Below are 27,090 nucleotides of genomic sequence, written 5' to 3' on the forward strand. Positions count from 1 at the left end.
ATCAGTTTAGACCCCATAACTAGGAAGACTCACTTCCACCTTCACTGCTTAAAGAAGGGGCAGGGGCCATGTGAGGTGGCCCACACCCGTAATCCTAGCTGCTCTGGAGGCCGAGACAGGAGGATTCCAAGTCTGAGGCCAGCCTGGGCAACTTAGCAGGTCCCTCCCTGGGGGTGTAGCTAGTAGTAGAGCACTTGTCTACCATGCGGAAGGCCCTGAGTTCAATCCCCAGTATGGGCCATACTCAGCACCCCAAGAGGGAGCCAACATCAGGCCTGGACCCACAATGCAGTGCAAAGACAGCTACTTCCTGAGTAAGGAGTGGCTCAGAATGGAGAAGGTCAAAGTAGAAGGGGACTTAGGAACGAGGGTCCAACACCTGCACTTCCCAGAGAAAGAACTTGAGTTGGTCATGCTTTTAGGAACTTCTGTGCTTTGCCATGCTGGGCCTTCTGCCTGGGATGCATTTTCATCTGGTTGATTTTGTCAGCCATTTTGGCCGTGGCTATCCTGCTACACCTTGGTCCCCTAAACTTCAGCCCACCCCAGCTCAGCTGGAATAGGAAGTCCTCTGTGCTTCCACAGAGGACTCAGGATGTGGCATGTGGTTGGCAGCAGATTTAGCAGGTGCTGTAAGCTGTACAGGCTTTAGTTTCCTGTCTGTCAGGTGGGAATCAACACTACACATTGTTAAAGCCATGATATTAAATGAGAGTCTGTATAAAAAGGGCTGAGCACAGCATCTTGGGCATAAAAAGCTCTAAAAAATGATTATTATTGCCTCCATCCACCCAGGCTGTATGAGATCTGCCTGCACATTCACAAGTTAAGGCTTAAAGATTACCTAGTTCAAGTCACCATTTCACACATGAAGAGAATGAAACCTGAAAAGAGACGGAAGGAGGCCAGGGTGCCTCTGAGGCAGTACCAGAGGCAGGACGAGAACCCAAGTGTCCTGGTGACCAGCCCAAGGCTCCCATGCAACCCAACACTGGGAAAGGATCACAAACTCACAGAGAGCCCTCAGAAGGGAGCAGCAACCTGCCTTGACCCACATGACCCATTATGGGTGGTGAAGGAGGTGAAGCCGGGGCGGGGCAGCCTCCAAGGACCTCCTTCTCACACTGCAGATGCCACACAAGTGCATGCCAGTAAATCCTAATTCCACCACTGCTCCTTGCTTCTAGTGACAAGCTTGCTGCTTTGAGGCAGTACACACCAAACAGTGGAGCCCTGGAGAAGCTGGGGTGTGGAGAGACAGCCAGGGATGGGGAAAAGGCCAAATCCCCCAGAGCTGGAGACCAGTGGGGGCCCATAGCTCCTCCAGCACCTCTGGTCATTACCCCTTAGGCCCACTTCTTCATCTACAGAGTTGGGGTGGTGACACTCACTTTGGAGATCTTTTTTTAAATATATATATATATATATATATATATATATATATATATATATATAGGCACATAATATACCAAACACATAGAGAATTCCTAGTAAGTAACATTTGCTAAAAATTTTGGTTTGTTCCAATTCTACTACCTGCTCCGTGCCCTGAAGAAAACTGCTTCCTTGCCTCAGTACCTGATCTGAATATTTCCTCTTCTCCACCCACCACTGGGATTCCAGTCATAAAAGTGCTTTGTTCACTAAGGATTATCTGGAAGTCTTCTTCATTTGGGCTCCCTGCAAAGATTAAAGAACCCAAGGGCCACGTGAAATTGAGGCAGGGTATCATCCTCTGTGGACTTTTCACAAGGTTATCAGCCAAGCCTCTGGCTACCAAATCCATCTGTGACCATCAATAGGGTTCTCTAGGTTCCCCAGGTTCTTCAACCCACCTTTCCATAGACCACAACAAAACTTCTAGTCAGAGTCAGCGTGAAAAGCAGCCAAGCTGACCATCCCTTTCAGAGGGAGCGCATAAAGTGCATTTATGGCTGGGCTTCCAGCCTCCAGCCCAGCCCAGACACACCCATGCTCTAGAGGGAGAGCCCTGCTCTCTGCAAACCTCACCCACAATGCTGGACCCACTTCCACGGGTTCCAGAGGCCCATCTGTAGCCCAAGAGCTTTTAGTCAAACCCATTCAGGACATAAGCTAAAGGATTCCTTGAGAGTCTCCTAGGTGTGCCTCCACCTTCTCCTCCTTCACCATTGTCCTGAGTATACCACCAGGGTAGGTACTCCTCTAGATGAGTCCACCAGGCGACCAGCGCACTGGTTTCATTAAAGAGGTTCTTGGCATAAAAGTTAACTAGTGAGATCAAAATAAAACACACAGACTCAATTACCTTTTTCTATGACCAGGTCTGAGACGGCTCTCACCTCGAACCACCCGGTGGGGCAGCAAGGCTTACTCAGGGCTAGCAGGAGAGAGAGAGAGAGCACACCAGGGAGTGGCCTTTTATTGGGAAACAAGAAATTCAGGGGATAATTCCATCCAATGAAGGTTGAGAGGGGCAGCATTCCAAGGTCAGGGTCAGTGATTGGCCTCAGGGTCAGTGGTCAGTCACACCCCCACACGGACAGGCTCTCGCACCTGGAGAGGGTGGGGAAAGCTCCGACACAGTTTGGCCAGAGCGCCTCACACCCAATCCGGGAGGTGCCCAATCACGTGCGAGAATGGCTTCCCACAGATGAGGTTAAGGGCCTTCTCAAAAACTGTCAATGGCTCCCTATTGCCAGGGAGTGCTTCTTAAGACTTGCTCAGGTGGCAGGGCCTCAGAAAGCTTGCAGCTCTTTGTGGAACACTCACTATACTGACATATTTAACTCTGCCATGCAAACAAGGATCTAGCAGAAGGTATTTTTAAGTATTCCACAAAGTCACCCATATGTCCATAAGACAAAACAAGAGCTGTGAAGGGCCAGGGGCTGCTGACCTTTGTTAATATCAGCTGCCCTTTGTCCATTCATTTTGGGATCTGCTCACACTCCAAAGGAGACAAGGGGTAGCAGAGTTTAAAATTATGCAAGACTTAAGATGGGTACATTTTGATGAACTTTTCTTAAAAATCAGGGAAAGATGTCTGTGGTATGACTTTCGTTTTACCATCACTGGTCCTGCTTCTGAAATGCAGTGTACCTTGAGGACAAAATCTGAGAAACACTGATCTATGAGGAAAAAGGCCTCCTCAGCCTGTCAGTCAATGTCGTCTACAAACTGGTCTCAACCATCACTCCCAACCAACACCCGATTGCCACATTTCTGCTTTTCACTGCCTTGAGTACCATGTGAGCTCTCAGTTCAGTTTCCACTTCTACCCACTCCCCCGCATTCTTCCATCCATGAGGAAGGGCCATGCCCACCCACAAAGGGAGCGCTCTCTGTATGTACTGTTCACACCGAGGACCTGCAGGAACGGACAGTTTGATTTCTAATAAAACAGAGAAAAAGTGCCTCAAATTGCACCTTCTGGGATATATGAATTTCAACAATTTGACCTCCCCATGACTGACTTTAAAAAAAAACACAACAAACTTTATTTTGATTACCTATTTTTATGTGGTGCTGAGGATCAAACCCAGTGCCTCAAACATGCTAGGAACATGCTAGGCAAGCACTTACCACTGGGCTACAACCACAGCCCCCGATGACTGACTTTTTAAATTTTTCTTAATTGTCAATTGTGGAAAGCCATTCTCACACGTGATTGGGCAACTCCCGGATTGGGTGTGAGGCGCTCTGGCTAAACTGTGTGGGAGCTTTCCCCACCCTCTCCTGGTGCGAGAGCCTGTCCGTGTGGGGGTGTGACTGACCACTGACCCTGAGGCCAATCACTGACCCTGACCTTGGAGTGCTGCCCCCCTTGACCTTCATTGGATGGAATTCTCCCCTGAATTTCTTGTTCCCCAATAAAAGGCCACTCCCTGGCATGCTCTGCCTCTCTCTCTCCTGCTAGCCCTGAGTAATCCTTGCTGCCCTACCGGGTGGTTCGGGGTGGTTCGAGGTGTGAGCCAGAGAGGTGACCGTCTCAGACCTGGTCATAGAAAAAGGTAATTGAGTCTGTGTGTTTTATTTTGATCTCACTAGCTAACTTTTATGCCAAGAACCTCTTTAATGAAACCAGTGCGCTGGTCACATGGTGGAAGTCAATTGATCTTTTATTTTATTTACTTATTTATATGTGGTGCTGAGGATTGAACTCAGGGCTTTACACATGCCAGGCAAGCACTCTACCACTGAGCCACAAGCCCAGCCCCCCATGACTGACTTTTGAAGGTACAATATAACTGGGCACTGAGAGAACTTTCAAGTTGCATGAAATCCTGCTGGTGAGACCATCCCAGAACACTGTCTCTCCTTTTCTACCAGGGTCCCAAATGTACTCCGCACACTTGGCAGAAAGCACTGATGCTCTTTACCTGAGGTTACCATGCACCAAGTCTCCCTGTTCCTTGAGATGAGGTGAGGGAGAATCACATCCTAACAAAGTCACCACAATGGAGCCAGACTTCCTGGTTCACATTCTGGGTCATTTTTAGGCTGTCTGAATTTGGGTGAGTTATATAATCTCTCTGAGCTCCAGCTTCCTCATCTGTAAAACAGGGTAGTCACAGCATCTAACTTATACAGTGCTACTGAGGATGAAGGAGCAGCACATGTGTGAAGAGCCAGAACAGCACCTGGCACATGGCAACCACTACAAAGCTTTGTAGTGCATGGTGATGTTTCAGTTAGTGACGGATGGCATGTATGACAGGGGTATCATAAGATTACAACAGAGCCGAAAAATCCCTATCACATGGGATACCACAGTACAACATGCTACTCATGTGTTTGGGTGATGCTGGTGGAAAGAAATCTATTATGCTGCACCGTATAAAAGCTACACATGTGGTGACATACACTAGGTGTGTGCTAGGCTAGGGCATCTAGGTGTGTGAGTGCATGCTAGCAGAGTCACACAAAGATGAATCAACACCACCTTTCTCAGAACTTACCCCTTCATTAGGTGACACGACTGTTCTTAATGCTCTGATGATGATAACGAACTGTATGCAGTAAATGCTGGTTCACTGAACAGCTGCTTGGGGCTGGGCTGGACAGGGCAGCCATGACAACAGTGAGCAACAGGGAGAGGGACCAACCAGCTCAACTTGCAGGCATGGAACCAGCCAAAGGCACCGCCGGGGATGCTCCTCCTGAGCCAGCACACCTTCTACTCAGGCTGCTTCTTAACTGTCATGTTTCCCATCTCTCCTGCTCCCTGATGACAGTTCTCTTTATTCTATTTGCCAGTCAACTCCTGGTCTTTCTATGACTTCATATAGCTGTCCACGTTTTTCTGCAGACCTGGCCAAAGGCTCACCTGCCCCTGTCCTTATACCTGCACTCCACTAGCTTGTAGCCCCTGCCACACCAGGTTTGGGCTGTGCCCCAAGGCAGCAGAGAGTGCCAGAGGTGACCACACAGGCTGGTTCCCGGGCCTGGCTGCTTTCTCAAGAGCGCAAAGGAGGCCACCAGGAGGACAGAGGAAAGAGCAAAGCATTCTCTGAGTAGGATTTTAAACATTTATAATAATATCAAACTATCTGTTTGCATAAGAGGTCATGCTTTCAAAGCAGCCCCTCCTCCACTTGTCCTCTTTTACAGATGTAAGTCATAAAAACTGAAAAAATCTTAGAATGACTTGGAAAATTAAATTTATCTTAAGCCAACTAAATACATTCAACAAGGTCAGATTTAAGTCAGGTCTGCTTTTGTCACATTAGCAATGGTTTCTGAAGACTGGGTATGTTTAGGGTAATACTCCCGCTTTGTAGCCAGCTTTTAAACTCTGGGTTTACCAACCTCATTCCCTTCTCCTATGAGATACGTCCTTCCATAATTACATTATATTGATCAGGCTGGTGGGAACTTTCATGTTTAGAATCTGCCTGAAACAAAGCTCTCCACGAACAAGACAGGTGAAGGAAAAATGGTAAGTGAACTTTCACTCCCTTTCTTCTCTTTCTTTAAGAAGTTGCACATGTCTTCAGTTTTAAAGCTGTAGTTAAGGCTTTATTACAGAATTAGAAAATTTCAAAAAATAATTGTTTGGAACTACACATAATTAAAAAGAAATATAATAATAGTCCCATAAAAAGCATCTGGCTGCTGTTAAATTTTTTTCATCAAATTGTAAATTTCTGTGATTTCAGTTGAATACTTTGACATAGCGTTCCTTCTTGACACATGAGCATGATTCATTTTTTCTTCAATAGTTCGGTCATTTCAGGAACCACCTGCAAAAACAAATAAACAAAAAAAGCAGTAATAAGCAATTAGAGCCTTCACTGTGACAGAGCCCCAGCTCTTGGCAGCTCGTGGAGGCCACCAGAAAAGGTCCAACACTCATTACCCTAGGTACATGTATGACAACATGAATGGTGTGACTACTTTGTGTACAACCAGAGACAGAAAAATTGTGCTCCGTTTGTGTACTATGAACTGAAATGCATTCTGCTGTCATGTATAACAAATTAGAACAAATTAAAAAATTAATTTTAAAAAATTTAAAAAGAGTGCAACACTGAGTATCAAGTGCCACTCCCCACTCACCGCGGGAGAGTACAAACCCCTGAGCTGGCAACGCCCAGGGCCCACACACTCATGCCTAGGAGCCTTTCTGACACAACCACAACCACAGTGCTGTTCTAATCTAAAAAATTTTTTTGGCTGGGAATTGAACCCAAGGGCGCTCTACCACTGAACTACATCTCCAGCCCTTTTATTATTATTATTATTATTATTATTATTATTATTATTATTTTGCTTTGTTGCTGAGGTTGGTGTCAAACTTACAATTCTCCTGCCTCAGCCTCCTGAATAGCTGAGATTATAGGGGAACCTCTGTACCTGGTGTATTTTTTACCTTCTTGTTTTTCCCCACATTCTTCCTACCCTTACTTCATTCACCACTTCCCTTCAAAGTCCACACCAAAGTCACCGTCTTAGTCAGGACTCCTGCCAATATCCTCTAGCACTTACTCGCTCATTGTTCATTTATTCATTCATACTTATTTCCTAAACATTTCAGTTGCTTTCTGAGCACATTACTATCATGTGGCACATAAATAAATGCACACCTGTAATCCCAGCAACTGGGGAGGCTGAGGCAGAGGATCGTAAAATCAATGCCAGCCTCAGCAACTTAGCAAGGCTCTGGGCAACCTAAGGAGACCCTGTCTCAAGGTAAAAAATAAAAATGGGCTGGGGGTGTGGCTCAATGGTAAAATGCCCCCGGGTTAATAGAAATTACAGCAAAGGGAAACTGACTGAGTTGATTCCTATCTTTAAAATTATTGATTACTAATCCTTAGTCTTGGCAGTTCAGTAACTACTAGCACTCCCAGTCTAGAGCTGCTTTGTGATGGCTTGGACAACAGAGCGAACTGTACGTGGGAACTGCAGGGGAATGCCACACAGACATTCTGAACACCAGCCCAGCCACTTGTGTAAAATATCAATTACCCAGTCTTGCAAGGGGCTGTCGGCTGCCCTAGCTCACAAAGATCCCAGTTGAACTTGCCACTGATGAATATAGCCTCTCAATTATTTAAGAGAGCTACATTTCCATTAGGTGGAAATAATGTGTTCGTACAAAATTTATTAAGGAAATTGTCGACATGTTGTTTCTTCCGAATGTCACTTTGTCTCCAGCCTATTAAAAGGCCCATGTTTACCATGGAGCCAGCAGGCATTTGCTCAGGGGTGGCATTAAGTGCTGGCACTGCTTCTCCTGGTTTTCCTCAGTGGAGGGGCCATGAGCTCATGCCAGTCACACAGATGACATGCTAACTGAGCCTCATGTGGGATCAATGTTTTTCGCAAAAAATAGGCTAGAGCCCAACTTATTTCCCCAGGAGGTGAAACATTAATTTGGATTAGAATACACATTTTTTTGTTGTTGTTGTTGTTCTGGGGATTGAACTCAGGGGCATTTGACCACTGAGCCATATCCCCAGCCCTGTTTTTTATTTATTTAGAGACAGGGTCTCACTGAGTTGCTTAGTGCCTTGCTATTACTGAGGCTGGTTTTGAACTCATGATCCTCCTGCCTCAGCCTCCTAAGTCACTAGAATTACAGATGTGTGCCACTGAACCCAGGTAGAATACACAATTTTTAAAGACCTTATAGAGGGGCTGGGGTTGTGGCTCAGAGGTAGAGTATGCGTGAGGCACTGGGTTCAATCCTCAGCACCACATAAAAATAAAATAAAGGTATTGTGTCCACTTATAACTAAAAAATAAATTTAAAAAAAAAGAGAGAAAAAGACCTTATAGAATGTCCCACCACCACATTCCCCACAAAAGGGTTGAGGGGACTTTCTCTTTCCATCATTACACTTTTTAAATGATACCAACCTCAAATTTTCCAAGGATACCAAACAATGCCTTATTTAGGGAAAAAAAATATTTTAACTCAGGTTCACTGAGTGTCTAATGCACTGGGCATTTGAAAGTCTAGATTCTTTTTCCTTTTTTATTTTTATTTTTTAATATTACAGAGGCAGGTCACTACTCACTAAAATCAAAGAGGCAACTTAATTTAAGTTTATTCAATGGGGTCTGAATAGACCCTTCAACAGAAGACAAATGGATATCCATAAGCAAAAAGAATAAAACTGGGCCCCAACCTCACATCATATAAAAAAAGTTAAAATGGACCAATAATCTAAATATTTGCGCTAAAGCTTTAAATCTCTTTGAAGAAAGTACAGGGTAAATAGTCATTACCTTTGATTTGGCAATGGATCCTTAAATGCAACTGTAACAGTACAAGCAACAAAAGAAAAAATAGCTAACTTGAACATTGTCAAAATGAGAACTATACATTCAACAACTGAAAAAATCTATTAAACAAGAGAAAATATTTGAAAATCACATATCTGGTAATGATTTAGTATTCAGAAAATATAAAGAGCTCCTTCAAGTCAACAAAAAAAAGATATACCCAACTAAATAATGGGTAAAGGACTTGGGGATGTAGCTCAAGTGCAAGGCCCTGGGTTTGATCCTTAGTACTGGGAGGGGGGGGAGGGGGGACCTTAGACATTTCTTCAAAGACATATAAATGGCCAATAAGCGTAACATCATTAGACATTTGGGAAATGTAAACCAAAACTACAACTTGAGATATTACTTCACACCTACTAGGATGGCCATAATCTAAAAATAGAAAATAACAAGTGTTGGTAAAGATGTGGCAAAACTGGAACAGCTGTACACTGCTAGTAGTAAAGTAATGTGAAATGGTGTAATCTCTATGGTAGGCAAGTCAGAGGTCCTTCAAAAAGTTAAACATAGTTGGGAGCATGGTGACACACATGTATAATTCCAGCAACTTGGAAGGCTGAGATAGGAAGATGGCAAGTTTGAGGCCAGCCTGGGCAACTTAGTAAGATCCTCTCTCAAAAAAAAAAAAAAAAAAAAATCCACAAAATACCAAAAACCCCACCAAAACCCTAAACATAGAATTACCCTATGATCCAGCAATTCTACTCCTAGAGATACACCCAAGGGAACTGAAAACAGGCACTTGAACAGAAACTTTTCACTACATCAGATAAGGAAAAAGTTTCTTAAATATAATTGTTGGAGTGCAGGTGACCAAAAAAAAAAAAAAGATGAGTTGGACTTCATCAAAGTTTAAAATGTTTATGTCATAAAGAATGTGAGGACAACTCAACAAATGGGAGAAATGCTTATGTTTAGAAATCATTTAGCTGATAAGGAACTTGTTTCCAGCATATGTAAAGAACCCTTACAACTCAAGAACAAAAGGACAATGCAATTTAAAAATGGGCAAAGAATCTGAATAGACATTTCTACAAAGAAAACAAACCAAGTGGCCTATAAGCACAGGAAAAGAAGTTCAACATCACTAGCCACGAGAGAAAAGGAGCTCAAAACTACAGTGAGATACCACTTCTGTCTCTCTCTTCCTCTCTCTCTCTCATTCACACACATACACATTCACACACATACACAGCTACAATCAAAAAGACAGACAATAATACGTGTTGGCAAGTATATGGGAAAAAATGGAGTCTTTATATATATTTTATTGGAATGTAAAATGGTAGAATCATTCTGAAAAGAGTTTGGCAGTTAATATACAGTTACCATGTGTGACCCAGCAATTCTATTTCTTCTATACATATACCCCAAAGGAAAAAATGCATGCACAAAATCTTATACACAAATGTTTATAGCAGCATTATCCATAATAGCCAAAAGTAGAAACAACTGAAATATCCACCAAATGATGAATGGACAAAATGTGGCATATCCATATGATGGATATCATTTGGCAAAAAAAAGAAATTACTGACACATGCTAGCACACAGACGAACCTTGAAAACTTATGTGAAGTGAAAGAAGTCAGCCAAAAAAGGCCACATTGTATATGATGCCATTTATATGAAATGTCTAGGACTGGCAAATCTACAGAGACAGAAAGTAAATTAGTGGTTGCCCAGAATTGGGGAGATTATGGGAATAGGTATTGTGGGTATGGGATTTCTTTTCAGTGTGATAAAAAAATGTACTAGAATTAGATAGTAGTTTGCATAACTCTGTGAATATACTAAAAACCACTCATTCATTTTTAAAAAGTGAATCTTTTTTTTTTTTTTGTTTTTGAATTTTTAATATTTATTTTTTAGTTCTCGGCGGACACAACATCTTTGTTTGTATGTGGTGCCGAGGATCGAACCCGGGCCGCACGCATGCCAGGCGAGCGCGCTACCGCTTGAGCCACATCCCCAGCCCTAAAAAGTGAATCTTATAGCATGTGAATTATATCTCAGTAAAGCTGTTATATTAAAAGCAAAGTCAGGTAGTACACTATGCCCCCTCACTCTAACTCCTTTTATATTATTTTTATTGAGCACCTACTATGTACCTGGATGAAAGAGAATATAATCAGGTAGGCTAATATTTATCACAGACTGTATTGGGTACTATATAATCTCATTTAATCTTTCTTACAATCTTTAAGGTGGGCAGTGTAGTATCTGTGTTACAAAGGAGGAAACTGACATTTAGTGAGATTAACTAACCTGGCCAAAATCATTTATCTAGTATGAGACCAACAGAGAATTTGAATTGAAGCTCTTAATCTCTGTATCATATACTTTTCATATTTTATGAGGGGTGTGAAACCTGTCCTTTCTAATTCATGATTATTGAAGGGTGAAGTAAAACAGTAAATATAAAAGAATAAAATATTATGCATACTAATTTTTATTCTCTATATGGTTACATTTGGTGAGCTAAATATCACCTCGGAAATTATTAGTCTAATAACTGTTAATTATTAATTATTAGTCTAATACTTGTTACATATGATAGTCTTCAATTTAAAATTTTTCCAAAAAATTAACTCTAGATCCTCTTTGGCTGGGCTTGGTGGTGTGTGCCTGTAATCCCAGTGACTTGGGAGGTTGAGGCAGGAGGATCATAATTTTGCACCAATGTCAGTAATTTAGACAAACAGTTTCAAAACAAAGTTTAAAAGGGCAGAGTAGTAGAGTATACTTGGGTTCAATTCCCAATACCGCCAAGAAAAAGAAGCACATACCTGGCTGGTTTTATTTGTGTAGTAGTAAATGAGACTCTGTACTTAAAGCAGTATTTTAATATGTTCATAGTCATTAACTTGTTTTTTTTTTTCCAACCTCCATTTTAAGGGCTGAGTAACTTCTCTACCTTTGTATTAATCCAAAACATCTTAACTGCATTTCAGAACTTCTGAGGGTCAGGGATGTGGCTCAGTGGTAGATCTTGCTTAGCATGAGGCCCTGGGTTCAATCCCCAGTACCACAAAACAAAAATACAAAGAACTTCTGAGCAGCATGGGGTGGTTGCTGCCTTCATACAATGCTAGCCAAACCCAAATAATGTGCTGTCTTGGTCCCAACAGTCTCTCTCTAGTCAAATGTGGGTCTCTTATGACACCAAAAAGAGCTTGAAAAGAGCTTGAGAACCTGAGGTTGGAAATCCAGTTGTGGAAAGTTTCAGGGTCCCTGTTCACTTTGCTGTTTTAGGACTGTCTTTCATTTGAGATATCTGAGTTCATAGACTTTCTCTTTCCTTTTTCTCTCTCTCCTGCTAAAACTGAGGGCTGCTTTTAATGCAGGAGGCAGGGTCCAGTGCCATTCCCTTAACAACTGCTAAAAATACGCTCCTGCCCCAAGGCAGATATCCATCCACTGGATGAACACTGATAATTTCCAACTGTTAGACACTTCATCTATTTATCATGTAAGCCCCCCACGAGAGCTGCAATACCTAGTGCACTGGAAGACAGAAAAACACCTTTAAATAAGCAAAATCACTTACAAATGTATTGAAATATCCTCTTGTAGAAAACAAAAGGCAACCATAGCAGATGCCTATTTGCAAACATGTCAATATGGTACAGGGTCAGGGTTTAGAAAATTTCATTTCACTTTTAAATAATAGAAATATTTACCCCTCTATTCACACCGTAGTAAGAACTAAATTCTTGCTACTTGAACAAATAGCTTAATGATTAAAGTATCTTTTTCTTGTGGGAAAGCAAATACATAGGTGATGACAGGGTAAGAGGAAAGCTCAGAAGTGAAGAGAGTGAGGAGCGGGAAGGAAGTGCTCTTCCTAAGCTTGTTACATATGGAAGGTTTTACCCTCAAACACAGCAAGCAAAGCACTCCTGATATGCTGGCCTCAAGCGCCTGCTCTTCCCCTGAAAGGCTCCACCATTCTCAGCAACCCTGAGTGAGCGGCCTTGATGGTCTTTCTTCAGGGTGGCTGCCAAATACAATTCGAGGTGATGGCGACTCCAGTCACTTTGAGTTGTGTGCAAAGTGAGATGCCGAGAGCCATGTGGATATTCTAAAGACAATTTGGACTCCTTAAGGGGACAGTTATAGTGCCCTATATTAACAACACATATTTATTTGGGCAACTTAACTTTAAGTAGAGGAAAAAACTGTGTGATATATTAATAGTATGTACACAAACACACAGTCTTTGTTTAATAGCTTCATCCCTCACCAACTCTAAGAGATTCTTAGATGACAATCTGGACAACAGTAATTTCTGTCAAGTCCATCTTACCTTAAATAAATCTGCAACTATTCCATAATCTGCTACTTGGAAAATTGGAGCTTCTGGGTCTTTGTTGATAGCCACAATTGTCTATGAAATAAAAACAAAGCATTTGGTTTTTATCAAGAAAACATACCACACAGACTGATGGTTCTATTTTTCACTTCCCTCTTACAACATACTAACATTCTTAAAATGTCAAATAATATGAATTTGATGCTTCTATGCCAATATTATAAATTTATTAGAAGTTTCTGGGTTGCACGATAGTAAAATTATCTCATACTCACCACTAGTTTGTCTCGATTTTATAAAGAGTTTAAAAATCACTGTTTTTTAAAAAAGTTTTAAGTTGTTGATGGACCTTTATTTTATTCATTTATTCATATGTGATGCTGAGAATCGAACCCAGTGCCTCACACATGCAAGGAAAGCGCTCTACCACTGAGCCACAATCCCAGGCCTAAAATCAATATTTATTTACAAAGTTCTTTTTGTGTGAAAAATAGTGTTTGGTTTTGGGTTAAAAAAGGGTAGGAAGTGTACACCCAAAATTCACAGCCATTGTAGTTCAAACTATTTTGTCCTCCATATAGTCTGTCCCATTTATTACTTTAAATTATTATCATGGGTCTGTTATGAGAATAAAAAGCTAGTCTTGGGGCTGGGGTTGTGGCTCAGTGGTAGAGTGTTTGCCTTGCATGCATGAGGCACTGGATCTGATCCTCATCATCACATAAATGTAAAACTATTAAGAAAAAAAAAGCTAACTATCTTGTCAACCTGTTATTAAAGGAGAATTTTAAAAAATTAAGTCCTTATGTATGCAAAAAATAAATGTCATAAAACAAGCAAATTGCTGTATCTCTTATAAACTTGTCAAACACTTCTCATACTTCTTATAAATGTATTCTTAAAAATGAAAGGTGATGTGAGATTATTAACAGTGAAGTAAGAGGAAGTAATTCAACAGCTGGGGATATAACTCAGTTGGTAGGGTGCTTGCCTTGCATGTACAAGGCCCTGGGTTCAATTCCTAGCACTGTAAACAAACAAAAAACAAACAAAGTAGTAGTAATTTGGTATTCCCCATGGATCCTTCTAAGACCACTGCAAGTTTTTAAAATTAGAGTTCTGACTCAAATATGGTATTATTTTAATAGATATCAGAATAATTCAAATCTCTAGAAGTAAAGCTTTAACCTATTAGTGCACCTTGAGAACCACTAGTATCAATATATTAAGTATTTTGATATAGTCTGACCTAAAATACAGGCTACATGTAATTCCCTAAGCAGGGCTCCTCAAAGGGATGGGCAGAATATGCCAGAATATCTGAGACTGAAGCACAGGATAGTCCAGGTAATGGCTAATCAAGAGATAATGGTGTTTCAGATAAATCTCAAATTCAAAGTCATAAGGACAAATACTTAAAATCACAGGCACTGATTTTCACTGAAGTGTTTCTCTTCTGGGAATGTGTAGCCAGCTTCACAGCTATAAGCAGAGATTCATTTAATTAGTAATGGCTAACGATTCTCCTGGAAGTCACCTACTCAAAAAACTTCACAGTTTAATCATCTGAAAGCTTTTTAATCCCACTAAACAAAAGTTATTCTAAAAGAGCACTTAATTGTGGAAAAGAATCACTATGGTGACTTAAGGAAAAAGATGTGGGTTGCTTATCATTTTTCAGATTACTAAAATGATATTGCTGAATTATCAACTGTAAACAACTATGATAAAGTCTTGCTTGTGTCTAAGAGCTTTCAACAGTTCCTTATAAATTCAAGCTCTTCTTCCTAACAGTTTTTAAATGCACATATCATATTCAACCATATTATTATGTATATAGTTAAAAAGTGCTTTTATTACATTGACCCATTTGATGTAACAGTCAAATCTCGAATTCTTTCAAGTAAACCATGATGATAATTAAAATTGCAGCTTATATTAGACAATGCGACTGCTAGATTTAAGCCATTCTAATACCCCATTTTAGAACCTAACCAAAATAACAACTAGAAATCATCTGTCTCCCACAAAAGAAAGTGACAACAGGGACTGTCTTTGTCATTTAACTATCCCTAGCATCTATTACAAAGAATATAGTTAATAAATATTTGTTGACTGGATGGAAACAAAGTCTTAGCTGAACTTTATTCTCATGGATTGTCCCCCAACATGGGTCTCCTTACTTCAACTGTTCTCTATTTGTTTTGCATATACTATTGTTTGTTTATTTCACAATCTAGCCCTGTTGGCATGGGAAGAGAATTTTTACCAGGATCTTCTTGGCATGTAGAATTTTTATTTTAGGGAAACAGAATTCTAAATCTGTCTGAACTGGTCTACCTGAAGATATATTTTAAAGCTGCTGGTATAGAAGGGTTTTTTTTTTTTAATGCATAAATCACATTTTTCCCTATTGGCACTGATGTTTTCAGAGCTTAGTAAAGAAACCTGCCATCCAACTGTGAAATCTGACTGGTTTTGGACCAATTCATTTAGAAGCTACAAAGAGGTAGTGCATGCATTTCTTCAAGTCAGAAGTTAAGCCTGTTAAAAGTTTTATTATCTTTTATATCAAGCTTCCATCTGAATGGATAAATGCAGTAGTGTCAGAGGCATCTCCGACTTCATGAAAGATAAGTTCATAATTCAAACTGTACATTGTTATGCATGAGTTAATGTGTCATATTCTGAAATATATGTTCACAGAGTCATTACATAGGACTTTCAGAAGTAGTCCATGCAGTGAGTTAAAATCAAGTGTTCTGTATCACAGCACACTTTTGGTAATTACTGAGGTATTAAAATAGCCTGATACTCCAACCCAAAATGTGCCAGTCACATTGTTTGGTAATAACCCAGAAGAGGGACTCTCCTGACATATGAGAGTAGAACAATTAGGGGACAGACTGAAGGGACAAAGAGAGATTCAGGGTTGATGACTTCACAAACCACTGAGATGGCCAGAACCTCATCAGGCTATTGAAGCCTAATGTTTTCTACACACAGAACCTCAGAGCTGAGGGCTGGGGATATAGCTCAGTTGGCAGAGTGCTTGCCTTGCATGCACAAGGCCCTGGGTTGGATCCTCAGCACCAAAAAAAAAGAATGTCAGAGCTGAAGAGGATGCTCGTGGCCATCACCTGACACTTGTGTCCTGAGGCCCAGACAGGACATGCCATGTAGGAAGCTAGTGGTGGAGCCACCACTGGGGCCAGGCACCCCCATGACATAGCACTGACCGTCCTGCCAGCAGAACATCTTCAGGTGGTAAACAGTGGCTTCTATTTCGTTCAGTCCCAGCTTAAGTGAATACGAAGGGTTTAACTATACACACTGAAACTACACGGAAATGCAGTGAAACCTAAACGTGGGACTGAGGATGTGGCTCAGTGGCAGAGCGCTTGCCTGGCGTGCAGTAGGCTGTGGGGTTTAATCCCCAGACCCACAAGGAAAAAAAAAAAGTGAAAATTTTTTCTCAAAGCACCATAGTTATTATGTACAATTACCTTGCTGTCTTTCATCCCAGCTAAATGTTGGATGGCTCCAGATATTCCGACAGCAATATACAGCTCCTGAAGCAAGAGACCAAATTATTAATGCATATTTATATTATACCATACCTCCCAAAGTGTTTGTCATGAGAAATTTTTAGGCAAAAGATACATTAAGTAAAATAGATGCAATATGCATCACTTAAATTATGCTTTCCCTTTTCCCTAATCTTAACCCAGTTCTTTTTTTCCAATGAATTCCTATAGCAGTGGTGGTATAATAATAGATTCATGAATAATAAGAATTGTTAAGAATTTACTATGTACCAAACACTGTGCTAAGCATCTTACAGCAACTGTCTCAATCTCACAAAAATCTTCTTGTTACCTGTGGCACTCATTTAGATATTACAGCGCAGCATAGGTGCTGAATCGTCCCATCCACAATATGTACACATTATATATTAACATATGCATGTTATATTCAAATATATTAAAATAGGTTTTGATTTAGCTGTCTGCCTTCTCTGAGAGTATTTGTGAAAATGGTAATTAGGTTAGCCTATCCCAAAAAACCAAATGCTGAATGTTTCCTTTGATATAAGGAGGCTGATTCATAGTGGGGTAGGGAGGGGGAGCATGGGAGGAACAGACGAACTCTAGATAGGGCAGAGGGGTGGGAGGAAGGGAGGGGGCATGGGGTTAGAAATGACGGTGGAATGTGACATGGATGAAGACACGAATTGATGTGAATATGCTTTGTATATAACCGAGATATGAAAAATTGTGCTCTATATGTATAATAAGAATTGTAATGCATTCTGCTGCCATTTATAAATAAATAAGTAAAAAAAAGAAAATGGTAATTAGGAAATATTTATTAAACTTCATATTTAGGAAGAGTAGAAATACAAATCAGTGTCAAGAGGTTACACACACACACACACAAACACACACACACACACACACACAATTTCCCAGAACAAAAAAAATAACATTTCTCAAAGACATGGGCTGAAAATTTTCAGCACCTAACTAAAGGGACCCTATATCACAGTTTCTCAGTAAATGTTGATGATATTTACACCTCTCCCTGAGCTTCTTCCCCTAATAATTAGAAGAGAAAGATGACTGACTACTGTTCTATCCCCTTATTTAAAACTTTTAAAGTACGTATGTTTGAAAATTAAACTCACTACCATCACGGAAAACTGATTTAACAAGTGCTTAATTAAAGAACTTAGCTGTTGCATTCCACCTACTAGGTATGATTAAAGGTCTTGCTGAAAACATTTCCCTACATAAACTGAACTAACAAGCCCCAGCTTGGATAGGAGGTGCACCTACCATGTAGCCAGACTGACACTATAGTTTTGTCACAACTGACATGAAGGCTTTCATCAAGATGGACAACATGGAGAAAGTACTGAGGTGGCTCTGTCCTACTTAGTTTTATTACAGGGCAGATAATTCCAAGCCAATGACAGTGTCATGTGGTCCCAGCTTGTGTTCCGCACCCCTTGTGATCTAATTTAACAACTTCTCACTCCAAAACAAGAGAGCATCTCAATTAGGCTCTGGGAATAATGCTAAAGACTCCTAACATCATGATTTTTATAGCACCTGAGTGTGTATGGCCAATTCCCCATGCTGAGTCTCAGTTTTCCTAACTGTGAACAGAGGAGGAATGGTCCTGGCATTGGTGCTCTTCCAAAAGCTCCCCAAGATACTCTATAGAGCATCCAAAGCTGAGGATGGATGCTCTGTAGAGGAGAGAAGACCCCTCAGCTCTCCCGCAGCTTGAATCCTGTGACTCAATCCAGCATATTGGTAGTATAATCCTGGGCCTTCTCTTTAAAGGCATAAAATGCCCAAATGCTTCCAGAACAGCTGGATACCTCTATATAACATAGAAAAAATTAATATTGTCCCCAAAGTAAGTTATTCATCTAAAAGATGAGCTGAGCTTGTTTTCTGATTCAACTTGTTCTACAGTTACCCTCAAAAGCCTGAAGCAATGTGGTTTAAAGAGGCTGTCTCAGGGTGGGGAAGTCCCTGCAGAAAGTAAAATGTAGGGGTAAAAAGCTAACATAGGTTTCTTGTCTCTATCTTGAACCTACCCGGTGTGTCAATCATGCCCTTAGCAACTGGACAATGCAATAAGGCCCTGTCACTATACTGTCTCCTCAGACTCAGGGCAGTCGAATGAATGATAAACAAGTTTCTTTGAATATGCACCACTATTTTTTATTTCAGATGTACAGGTAACTTCAATTGATGATTTTAAGGTCATTTCAATTTATTCTGACCAGGATTTCATTCATAAAGGGACACTCATTCAATTGTTAATCAAAATACACTTAATAAAATTCATGTCCAAGAAAATCAAGCCAACAGATTTTAGTATAATGATTTTTAAAGCAAGTTATTTAGACAGATAGAAAGGGCCTCACTAACCACTCGTCTAGGTATGCTCTTAAAGCAAGCACTGGAGAAGATCAATAGTCCTATAAATAGCCCTATAAATGAATCTTCTGACATATATGTCGGCATTAAAATGCAGCAAGTCTTAAAAGCTCCAATTCCATCATGAAATGCTAATAAAAACGTTGATTCACTCTGTCAGTAAACACAAACATAGTATAAATGTCTGCTTTAAACTTCCTGTCCCCCCCCCACAAAAATGAATTCCATTGACTTTAACTATATATGTGCTAAAGAAATAACAGATTCCAGACCAAAGACAAGTAAAGACAGGTGCCCGAGGCCATATCTACCTTTTTTTTTTTTTTTTTGACCGGCACAAATAGCCCAACAGGACTTCATTTCACTGTCTGGCAAACATGGTTCTGGGAATAAAAACAAAAGCACTGAAACAAGAAGCCAGCAGGGATTTGGGCCGCTGCACTGGGGCTCTGACAGCTCTCTCAGGCAGGAAGGGAGGCTTTCTTCTTCCTCTTTAAAAACACATACAGGCAATTAGACTAATATCCTAGATGCTTCCTCATGGTTCAGAAAGCATTTCTGTATTTCAATAATAATAATTAATATGTACAAAATTCTCTACAGATGCTAATTTATGGAGCACTTCAGATTCTGCTTCACAACATAACAAGGCAATCCCTGCCCTGAGGCACCTTCCTTCTAAATCAGTAAAATAATCAGGAGAGAAAATGAGCAAAGATGTTCCAAAGAAGAACAGCAATTAAAGGTTCAAAAAGAGGAGTGATTAAAGAAAAGAACAGACACCAAAAGAAGAGGTAGTCTTGGAGATAGTCCTTGAAGCTTTAGCAAAGGCAGGAAGGAAATCCAGGAGAGCAGGACAGATCCACCCACATGGCTGGGAGCAGTGCTGGCTGGTCACTGTGTAGTACCAGAATGGGGACCGTGGGAAGAAGCCAAGCCACCTGACAGGAAGAGGACCACAGGGCACCATGAAATGCAGAGAAGGAACAGCACTCACCCAACACAAACCAGCAGTGGCAAAAGAGAGCACAGATCCCCCTTCCTTTGCCAAAACCTGAAAAACATGGACTCTTCCAAAGAACTCGGGGCTGAGGTCTTACAATGGACTGAGCCACAGGACTTAGAAACTGCTACGTCTGATGTGGTTTTTAACAGGTTTGCCAGAGGAATATATTGCTGTGGTTAAAAACCAGGCTCTGCAGTCTCATGGCTTAAGTTCAAATTCCAGCTCCTCCAACAAATAATCAATCATTTAACATCTCATCCCCCCTTGCCCATCTGAAAAACTGGGATTATAATAATTCCTACTTTTTGGGTTACTATTAAGGCTTCAGTGCTCACCAGAATTATCTAGTTTCCTAAAATATGGGTGTGCCTCTCATGGATTAAGGTTTATTCAAATATTATTAATTTCCTCAGCCCACTGGGTGGTGGAGAGGGGTCCTAGGGTAGTCCCAGGATGACAACAGTTGAGCAGGTTGTACACTGAACAACTCTAGAGGGAGGCACCATTCTTAACACTTACTGACCTGCATTTTTATTACAATAACTTTCCAACAGATGGCAGTACAATGATTTGAGAATGGGGTATGCTGTACACTTAAACAAAGGAGTTACTGAATGGACTACTAGAAATGCTAGGCAGCCAGAATCCCCTTTTGGTACAAATATCATAATTTTCTAAGTGTGCTATAAAAGGGAAATAGTCAGTGGTGCTGGTGAGCTGATTTTATTGTTAATTAACATTCTTTTGTACTTTACAGTTAATACAGGATAACAAATTTTCAGTCCCCTGTCCTCAAGCAGCTTACAGTCGAACAACACAGGCCAAGCATGGTCATAATAAAGGAAAATAGCAAAGAAGGGTGACAGGGCTCTGGTCTCTTGTGCAACCCCTTATTTGCACCTGCCTCTGGGGAGTGGGAAGGGTTTGAAGAGCAAGAAGCAGATCAGGGGGTGAAATATGTACCCTCTGCCAAACAGGACCCTGCTCTTGCCATCTACTCTGCTCCCTCAGGCTTTTCAAAAGGCTTTTTAAAGGTCCTACTTGTATGACAAAACTTCATGCCTGAGAAACAAAAAGGCGACCAGATTGAAATCTTAATACTTTTACAGAAATCTAACAACGGCTGATTCAACACTGTCAGAGAAAGCTGGTGGATGATTAGATTCTGGCTCCACTCCTGCTTTACCCAACCTTGGGCAGGAAACCTGGATTCTAAGGGGTATTACCTGAGCCCTGCTTCATTTAGTGCTGAAACCATGGGGAAAGACATCCCTTAGCTGCACATTGTAATTTTAGTCCAATTTACTGTTAAGCCCAAAACAGATATTCAACATAAGTATCTTATAAGACACATATTTAAGATTTTAGTAGTCACATTAAGATAAAACTAATTCTAATGTAATCTCAGTTCAGACTTAACCACATCTCAAGTGCCCCCAAACCATATATGGTTACCAAGTTGGAGAGCACTAATCTAAAATAATCATAGAACATAAGCTCTACTGCGGTGCTATGGCCTGACAGCAGATCTAGAGACAGAATGGCTTGCACTGGCTCAGAAATCCATCTATAGATTGTTTTCAACTCAGCGAGGGTGGACCGAGAGGAAAATCAATGGTGTGGCAGAGCTGCAGATGAGGATCAGAGACAGGAGGCTAGAGCCAAAGAGCAGACAGATAATACAAAGCCCTCACCCCTGTAGGGAAACCAACAGTGGCTGAAAACTAGGGTACAGGAAGTTTTATATTTTGAAAAGCAACACTCCAAGGACCAAATTCTTCTCTCTGGTAAGTTGTACATTTTTTTCTTAAAACTCTATAAGGACTTGAAAATTTTATCCTCAAAACCCCACAACTCTCAAAATAAGCACCTAAAGTATTTGAGTTGAAAAATTAAAACAGAAATTTAAAAATAGTTGGAACAAAGCACCAAACATGGCAGAGCGTGTCACAACCTATGGGATGCAGCTCACATGATACTTAGAAACACATTTATATAACCATAGATGCACACGAAAAAACAGGAGGGCAAAAACTTGGTGGGCTACATTGGAACCTCTATTCAAATTCCCAGGCAGAACTGGCATAAGATGTTGGAGTAAATTTCTTAATAAATCTCTTAATAATATCCATGCAGAAATACACACTCCAGATTCAGGTACCAAGACACATCACATAGTAAAAAAATAAAAATAAATAAATAAAGTTGAAATCATGAGTTTATGACAGACAAACTCATAAATCACTTCTCTAGAACTGGAACAGTATTCTGCCTGCAGCAACTTGAGATCCTCTTTACTAATGGAGAGAATTAAACATTAACTTTTTGTTTATATGAAACATGGGGATGCTTGGAGTGGTTAAATCTGGAGCATTCGGAGCAGGAAAACCAAGTTAATATTGCTTCCTCTTTAAAAACTAAGGTTTTTAATTTCTTTTCTACCAACAGTCTCCCTTTCTAGATAGAGTTGGGCAATAAATATGAAAAACTGCATTTCTTTAAATAAGAAATTTAAAAACATCATATAAGTAGTTCTTACTGAAGTTAAGAGGTCCAATGTTGCTGGGTGCAGTGGCATATGTTTGTAATCTCAGTAACTCAGGAGGCTGAGGCAGGAGGATAATAAGTTAAAGGCCAGCCTCAGTAATTTAGCTAGACCTATCTCAAAATAAAAGTTAAAAAGAACTGGGGATGTAGCTCAATGGTAGCACACTCCTGGGTTCAATCCCCAGTACTGGAGGTGGGAGGGAGGGAGATTGATCGCTATATGATTAAAAACAATATCCCTAAACTGCCTCAGATAGAACAAGAGTTCTAAAGAACAAAAGACTTTCTCAGCCTTCTTTACTCAATAGACTCTAGGCATAACCTTAAATAGAAACTGTTACAGCTAAACATAATACATATAACACAGGATAAATGCCAGGTTAGGAGTTAAATGAATTTATCATAGCAAATAATGAATGCCTTTGAGCAGTAGATTGACTGAACTCTATTTTCTAATTACTGAGAGCCTCCTGTGCATTAATCTTGCTATATTTCATCCTGCTGCTCATTTAAAAGACCAAACTATTTCCTCTGTTTGCCAAATTGTGTTTAAGACTCTTCTTTTTGGAAGAGGCCCCAAAAGAGAGTACAATTCTCTATGGCTCTGTTCTCAGAACAGCCCTCTGCCCGTGTTACGAGACTCTCAGGCACGATTCTGGCTAAATTGAGTATCACATTCTTGATTTAAAGCTGAAATTATGTCCCAATCATCAGATAAAATGTTCCTGCAGAGATGGGCTCATGTTTTATCAGAATTCAAAACAGCTTACCAATCACCACAACTGCATGCACTGCCCATGATTTGCCAGTAACCACACTGTATTTTAGATATATTATCTCACTTAACTACAACATCTTTATAGGGCAGAAATTATATCCATTTACTAGAAGACAGCAGTGGTTCAGGCAGGCTTGCTGAGTGTTCCAAGGGTATATATCTAGTGAAAGGCAGGCTTTTACTCCAGCCTTTATTAAGGTACTTTTGGGAAAAAAATGGAAAGCACACAATGTACAATTTAATATATGTATATGTTGTGAAAGATTACCACAAAAAAGCTAATTAACATACCCATCACCTCACAGTTACCTATTGTTTTTCTTTTTTGGCAGTAAGAACATAAGATTTAATCTCTTAGTGCCCAGGGCAAGGCTCAGGGATAGTCCAGCATGCATAAGGCCCTGGGTTCTATCCTCAGCACCACATACACAAAAAAAGATTTACTCTCTTCGCAAATTTCAAGGATTTGATCCAGCATTATTTGCTATGGTCACCATTCTGTACATTCAATCCCCAGAATTTATTCATCCTGCACAACTGAAACTTTCACCAACATTTCCCATTTCCCTTACCCCTTGGCAACCACCATGCTTTTTTTTTTAACATATTCTTTTTATAACTTTATTTGTTTTTATGTGGTGCTGAGGATTGAACCCAGTGCCTCACCTGTGCTAGGCAAGCATTCTGCCACTGAGCTACAGCCCCCGCCCCCACCATGCTCCTCTCTTAAAAGGCACTTGTTAACTTCAGTCCTTTGATTCTATGTTCAGCACTTTTTCTACTATACCACACACGACTCAATGTGGACAGCACTGCCTTCACTGATATCACCAGTCTATTAAAACTCCAACAAATATATCTATATTAGATGGAAAAAACTCTAAAAGAAGATGAGATCAGATGAATAGCCAAATTACACATTTGCATATGCTAAAAAAACAGTACTGTCAATTTTAGCTTTAGCCCTGTGCTACTAGAAGTACTAGTCTGTACATCATCTCTAGGCTCCTTACCGGACATATTGACTTGAACAATACCCTTTAGCTTTATTTTCTAACAACGATCACATGTCAGTGAGAAGGCCTCTAGTGCAGATGTGCATCAGCTCCAAGGACACCAAGGAGACTGACTCACAGAAGGGGCAAAACTGAAATTATTTATTGATTAAAAAAAAAAAAAAAAAAATATATATATATATATATATATATATATATATATATGTTGTTGTTGTTGTAGTTGGACACAATATCTATTTTTTATTAATTTATTTTTATGTGGTGCTGAGGATCAAACCCAGGGCCTCACATGTGTTAGGCAAGCGCTCTACTGCTAGCTACAACCCAGCCCCTATTTCTTGATTTTATGGTTGACAATGCTTGTTAGTTTTAATTTATGAGGCCTGTACTGAAAACTAGCTTATACTTTTTGGTTAAAATTTTGGATCTGGCTTTCAATGAAGTCAATAATTGGTTTCAAATAACTGTTAAAAAGAAATTTGGGGGCTGGGGTTGTGGCTCAGTGGCAGAGCGCTTGCCTCATGCATGTGAGGCCCTGAGTTTGATCCTCAGCACCACATAAAAATAAATAAACAAAATAAAGATTTTTTTAAAAAGGAAATGTCAGGAAGCAAAGCCAGAAGATTTAGTTGGAGAAGAAATGGTAGTCCTCACCTAGCCCCTGAAGATTTTTCACATAAGTGGACATTTCATGGCACAGCAGATGGACTGGTGCTTATTACTCGGAGAATATGTGGCTTGGTCTTTTTGGTCTAAGATTCTCTGAAACTGTAAATTCATCCGTAGACATAAATTCCTCCATATTCTTTTTTACCAGCCCATCTTTTTTCCTAAGTAGAGGGAATCAAGTTAATGTCTTTTTCACAACTAGCCTAATTATAAATATGCCAAAAGCAGACAACAGTTTATACCACTACTGCGCCACTACCACGTATTTCATCATGTACCTATTTTTTGTTCAAAATGTTAATTTAATAACCCATTGTTCAAATACAAAATTAATTTTTTTTAGTTGTAGATGGACACAATACCTTTATTTTATTTTAAGTGGTGCTGAGGATGGAACCCAGTGCCTTCCTCAGTGGTGAGGACTCTACCACTGAGCTACAATCCCAGCCCCAAAGTTCAAATTTTTTAAAAAATGAACATTGACTATATTGTGAAATGCAATTCAAAACTTAAATGTAAACCAGAAAAACTGAAATTTCAGCCCTTAATCTTTTCATACTGTGTTTTTTTTTTTAAAGAGAGAGGGAGAGAGAGAGAGAATTTTTAATATTTATTTTTTAGTTTTCGGCGGACACAACATCTTTGTTTGTATGTGGTGCTGAGGATCGAACCTGGGCCACACGCATGCCGGGCGAGCGTGCTACCACTTGAGCCACATCCCCAGCCCTCATACTGTTTTTTAATTGCAGATTTCAATTACACAGAATGTTCTGGATCTGAAACAAGTTTTTCTTAAGTGAATATTTTCTCATTAAAATGTAATTTTAATATTTAATTGATTTGCATTTACCTAATTAGCTTCTATAATAATTCTCAAATTTTTCATTATAGGAAAATATACTTCAAAGATATCTGAAAGTATACTTGGTCAAATGTATTCAGATAGATAATTCACACTGAAAAACTTGGGTATATGACATCAAAATACTTGGATATATAAACAAGTCTATTACAAAAGTTGCATTTTAACAAGTTATATACCAAGTTCACTTTGATATCAAATTTTAATCATTAAGTTTCTTAACTGATCAAAGTCAAAATATGTTAAATTGTACATATTTATATAGGATTTTAGAACTGTGAGGAACCTTTGTGAGTATCTACATATTATCTCTTTATCAATAAAAAATCGAGGCCACAGGAAACAGCTGGCATTAGAACCCAGGTTTCCCAACCTTCACCACTTGGTAAGTGGGAAGAAGCTCATGAGAGTCATAAACAAACCAGAGAAAAATATCAAAAGCTTATACACGGAAGTATCATTTGACCCAGCAATTCTACTTCTAGGTCTATCCCTGAAAAAACTGGCAACAGAGACTCAAATAATTAGACATTTGTATGAGTGTTCATAGCAGCATTATTCATGATGGCCAAAAGGTAAAAATAAAACAACCCAAGTGTCCATCATCAGATGAATGACTAAACAAAATGTTCATGAATTATTAGACTATTCTTCAGCCATAAAAAGATATGAAATTCTGATACATGGTACAACATAGTTGAAATCTGAAAATAAGTTAAATTAAATGTCAGTCACAAAAGGACAAATATTGGGGCTGGGGCTATAGCTCAGTAGCAGAGCGTTTGCCTATCATATATGAGGCACTGGGTTCGATCCTTAGTATCACATAAAAATAAATAAATATTTTTTATGCCTTTATTTTTTAAATATTTTTTTAATTGTTAATGGACCTTTATATTATTTGCTTATTTATATGTGGTCCTGGGAATTGAATGCAGTGCCTCACACATACGAGGTAAGTGCTCTACAGCTGAGCTACAACTCCAGCCCCTATTCCTCTATTTTATTTGTTTATTCCTTTATGTGGTGCCAGGGATCTAACCCAGTGCCTCACACATGCTAGGCAAGTGCTCTACCACTGAGCCAAAACTCCAGCCCCAATAAATAATTTTTTTAAAAAATTATGATTCTACTTATATGAAATAACTAGAGTAGGCAACTT

At 39.8% G+C, this 27,090-nt stretch overlaps 1 protein-coding gene across 1 annotated transcript in view; it reads right to left on the reverse strand.

Annotated features, from left to right (window-relative positions):
• Positions 1-5,973: 5,973 nt before the first annotated feature.
• Etfa (electron transfer flavoprotein subunit alpha) overlaps positions 5,974-27,090 on the reverse strand; it is an 84,005-nt gene continuing 62,888 nt past the window's right edge. The window contains exons 10-12 of the mRNA XM_046428062.2: positions 16,600-16,665; positions 13,088-13,168; positions 5,974-6,224 (exon numbers count right to left, since the gene is read on the reverse strand). Of these exons, the coding sequence (XP_046284018.1) occupies positions 6,186-6,224; positions 13,088-13,168; positions 16,600-16,665 (186 nt within the window). The 3' untranslated portion in view covers positions 5,974-6,185. The remainder of the gene's footprint in view (positions 6,225-13,087; positions 13,169-16,599; positions 16,666-27,090) is intronic.

Source organism: Marmota monax, unplaced genomic scaffold, assembly GCF_021218885.2.
Source record: "Marmota monax isolate L192 unplaced genomic scaffold, Marmota_monax_Labrador192_F-V1.1 WCK01_AAM20220418_F8-fsc00111, whole genome shotgun sequence".
Lineage (NCBI taxonomy): Eukaryota > Metazoa > Chordata > Mammalia > Rodentia > Sciuridae > Marmota > Marmota monax.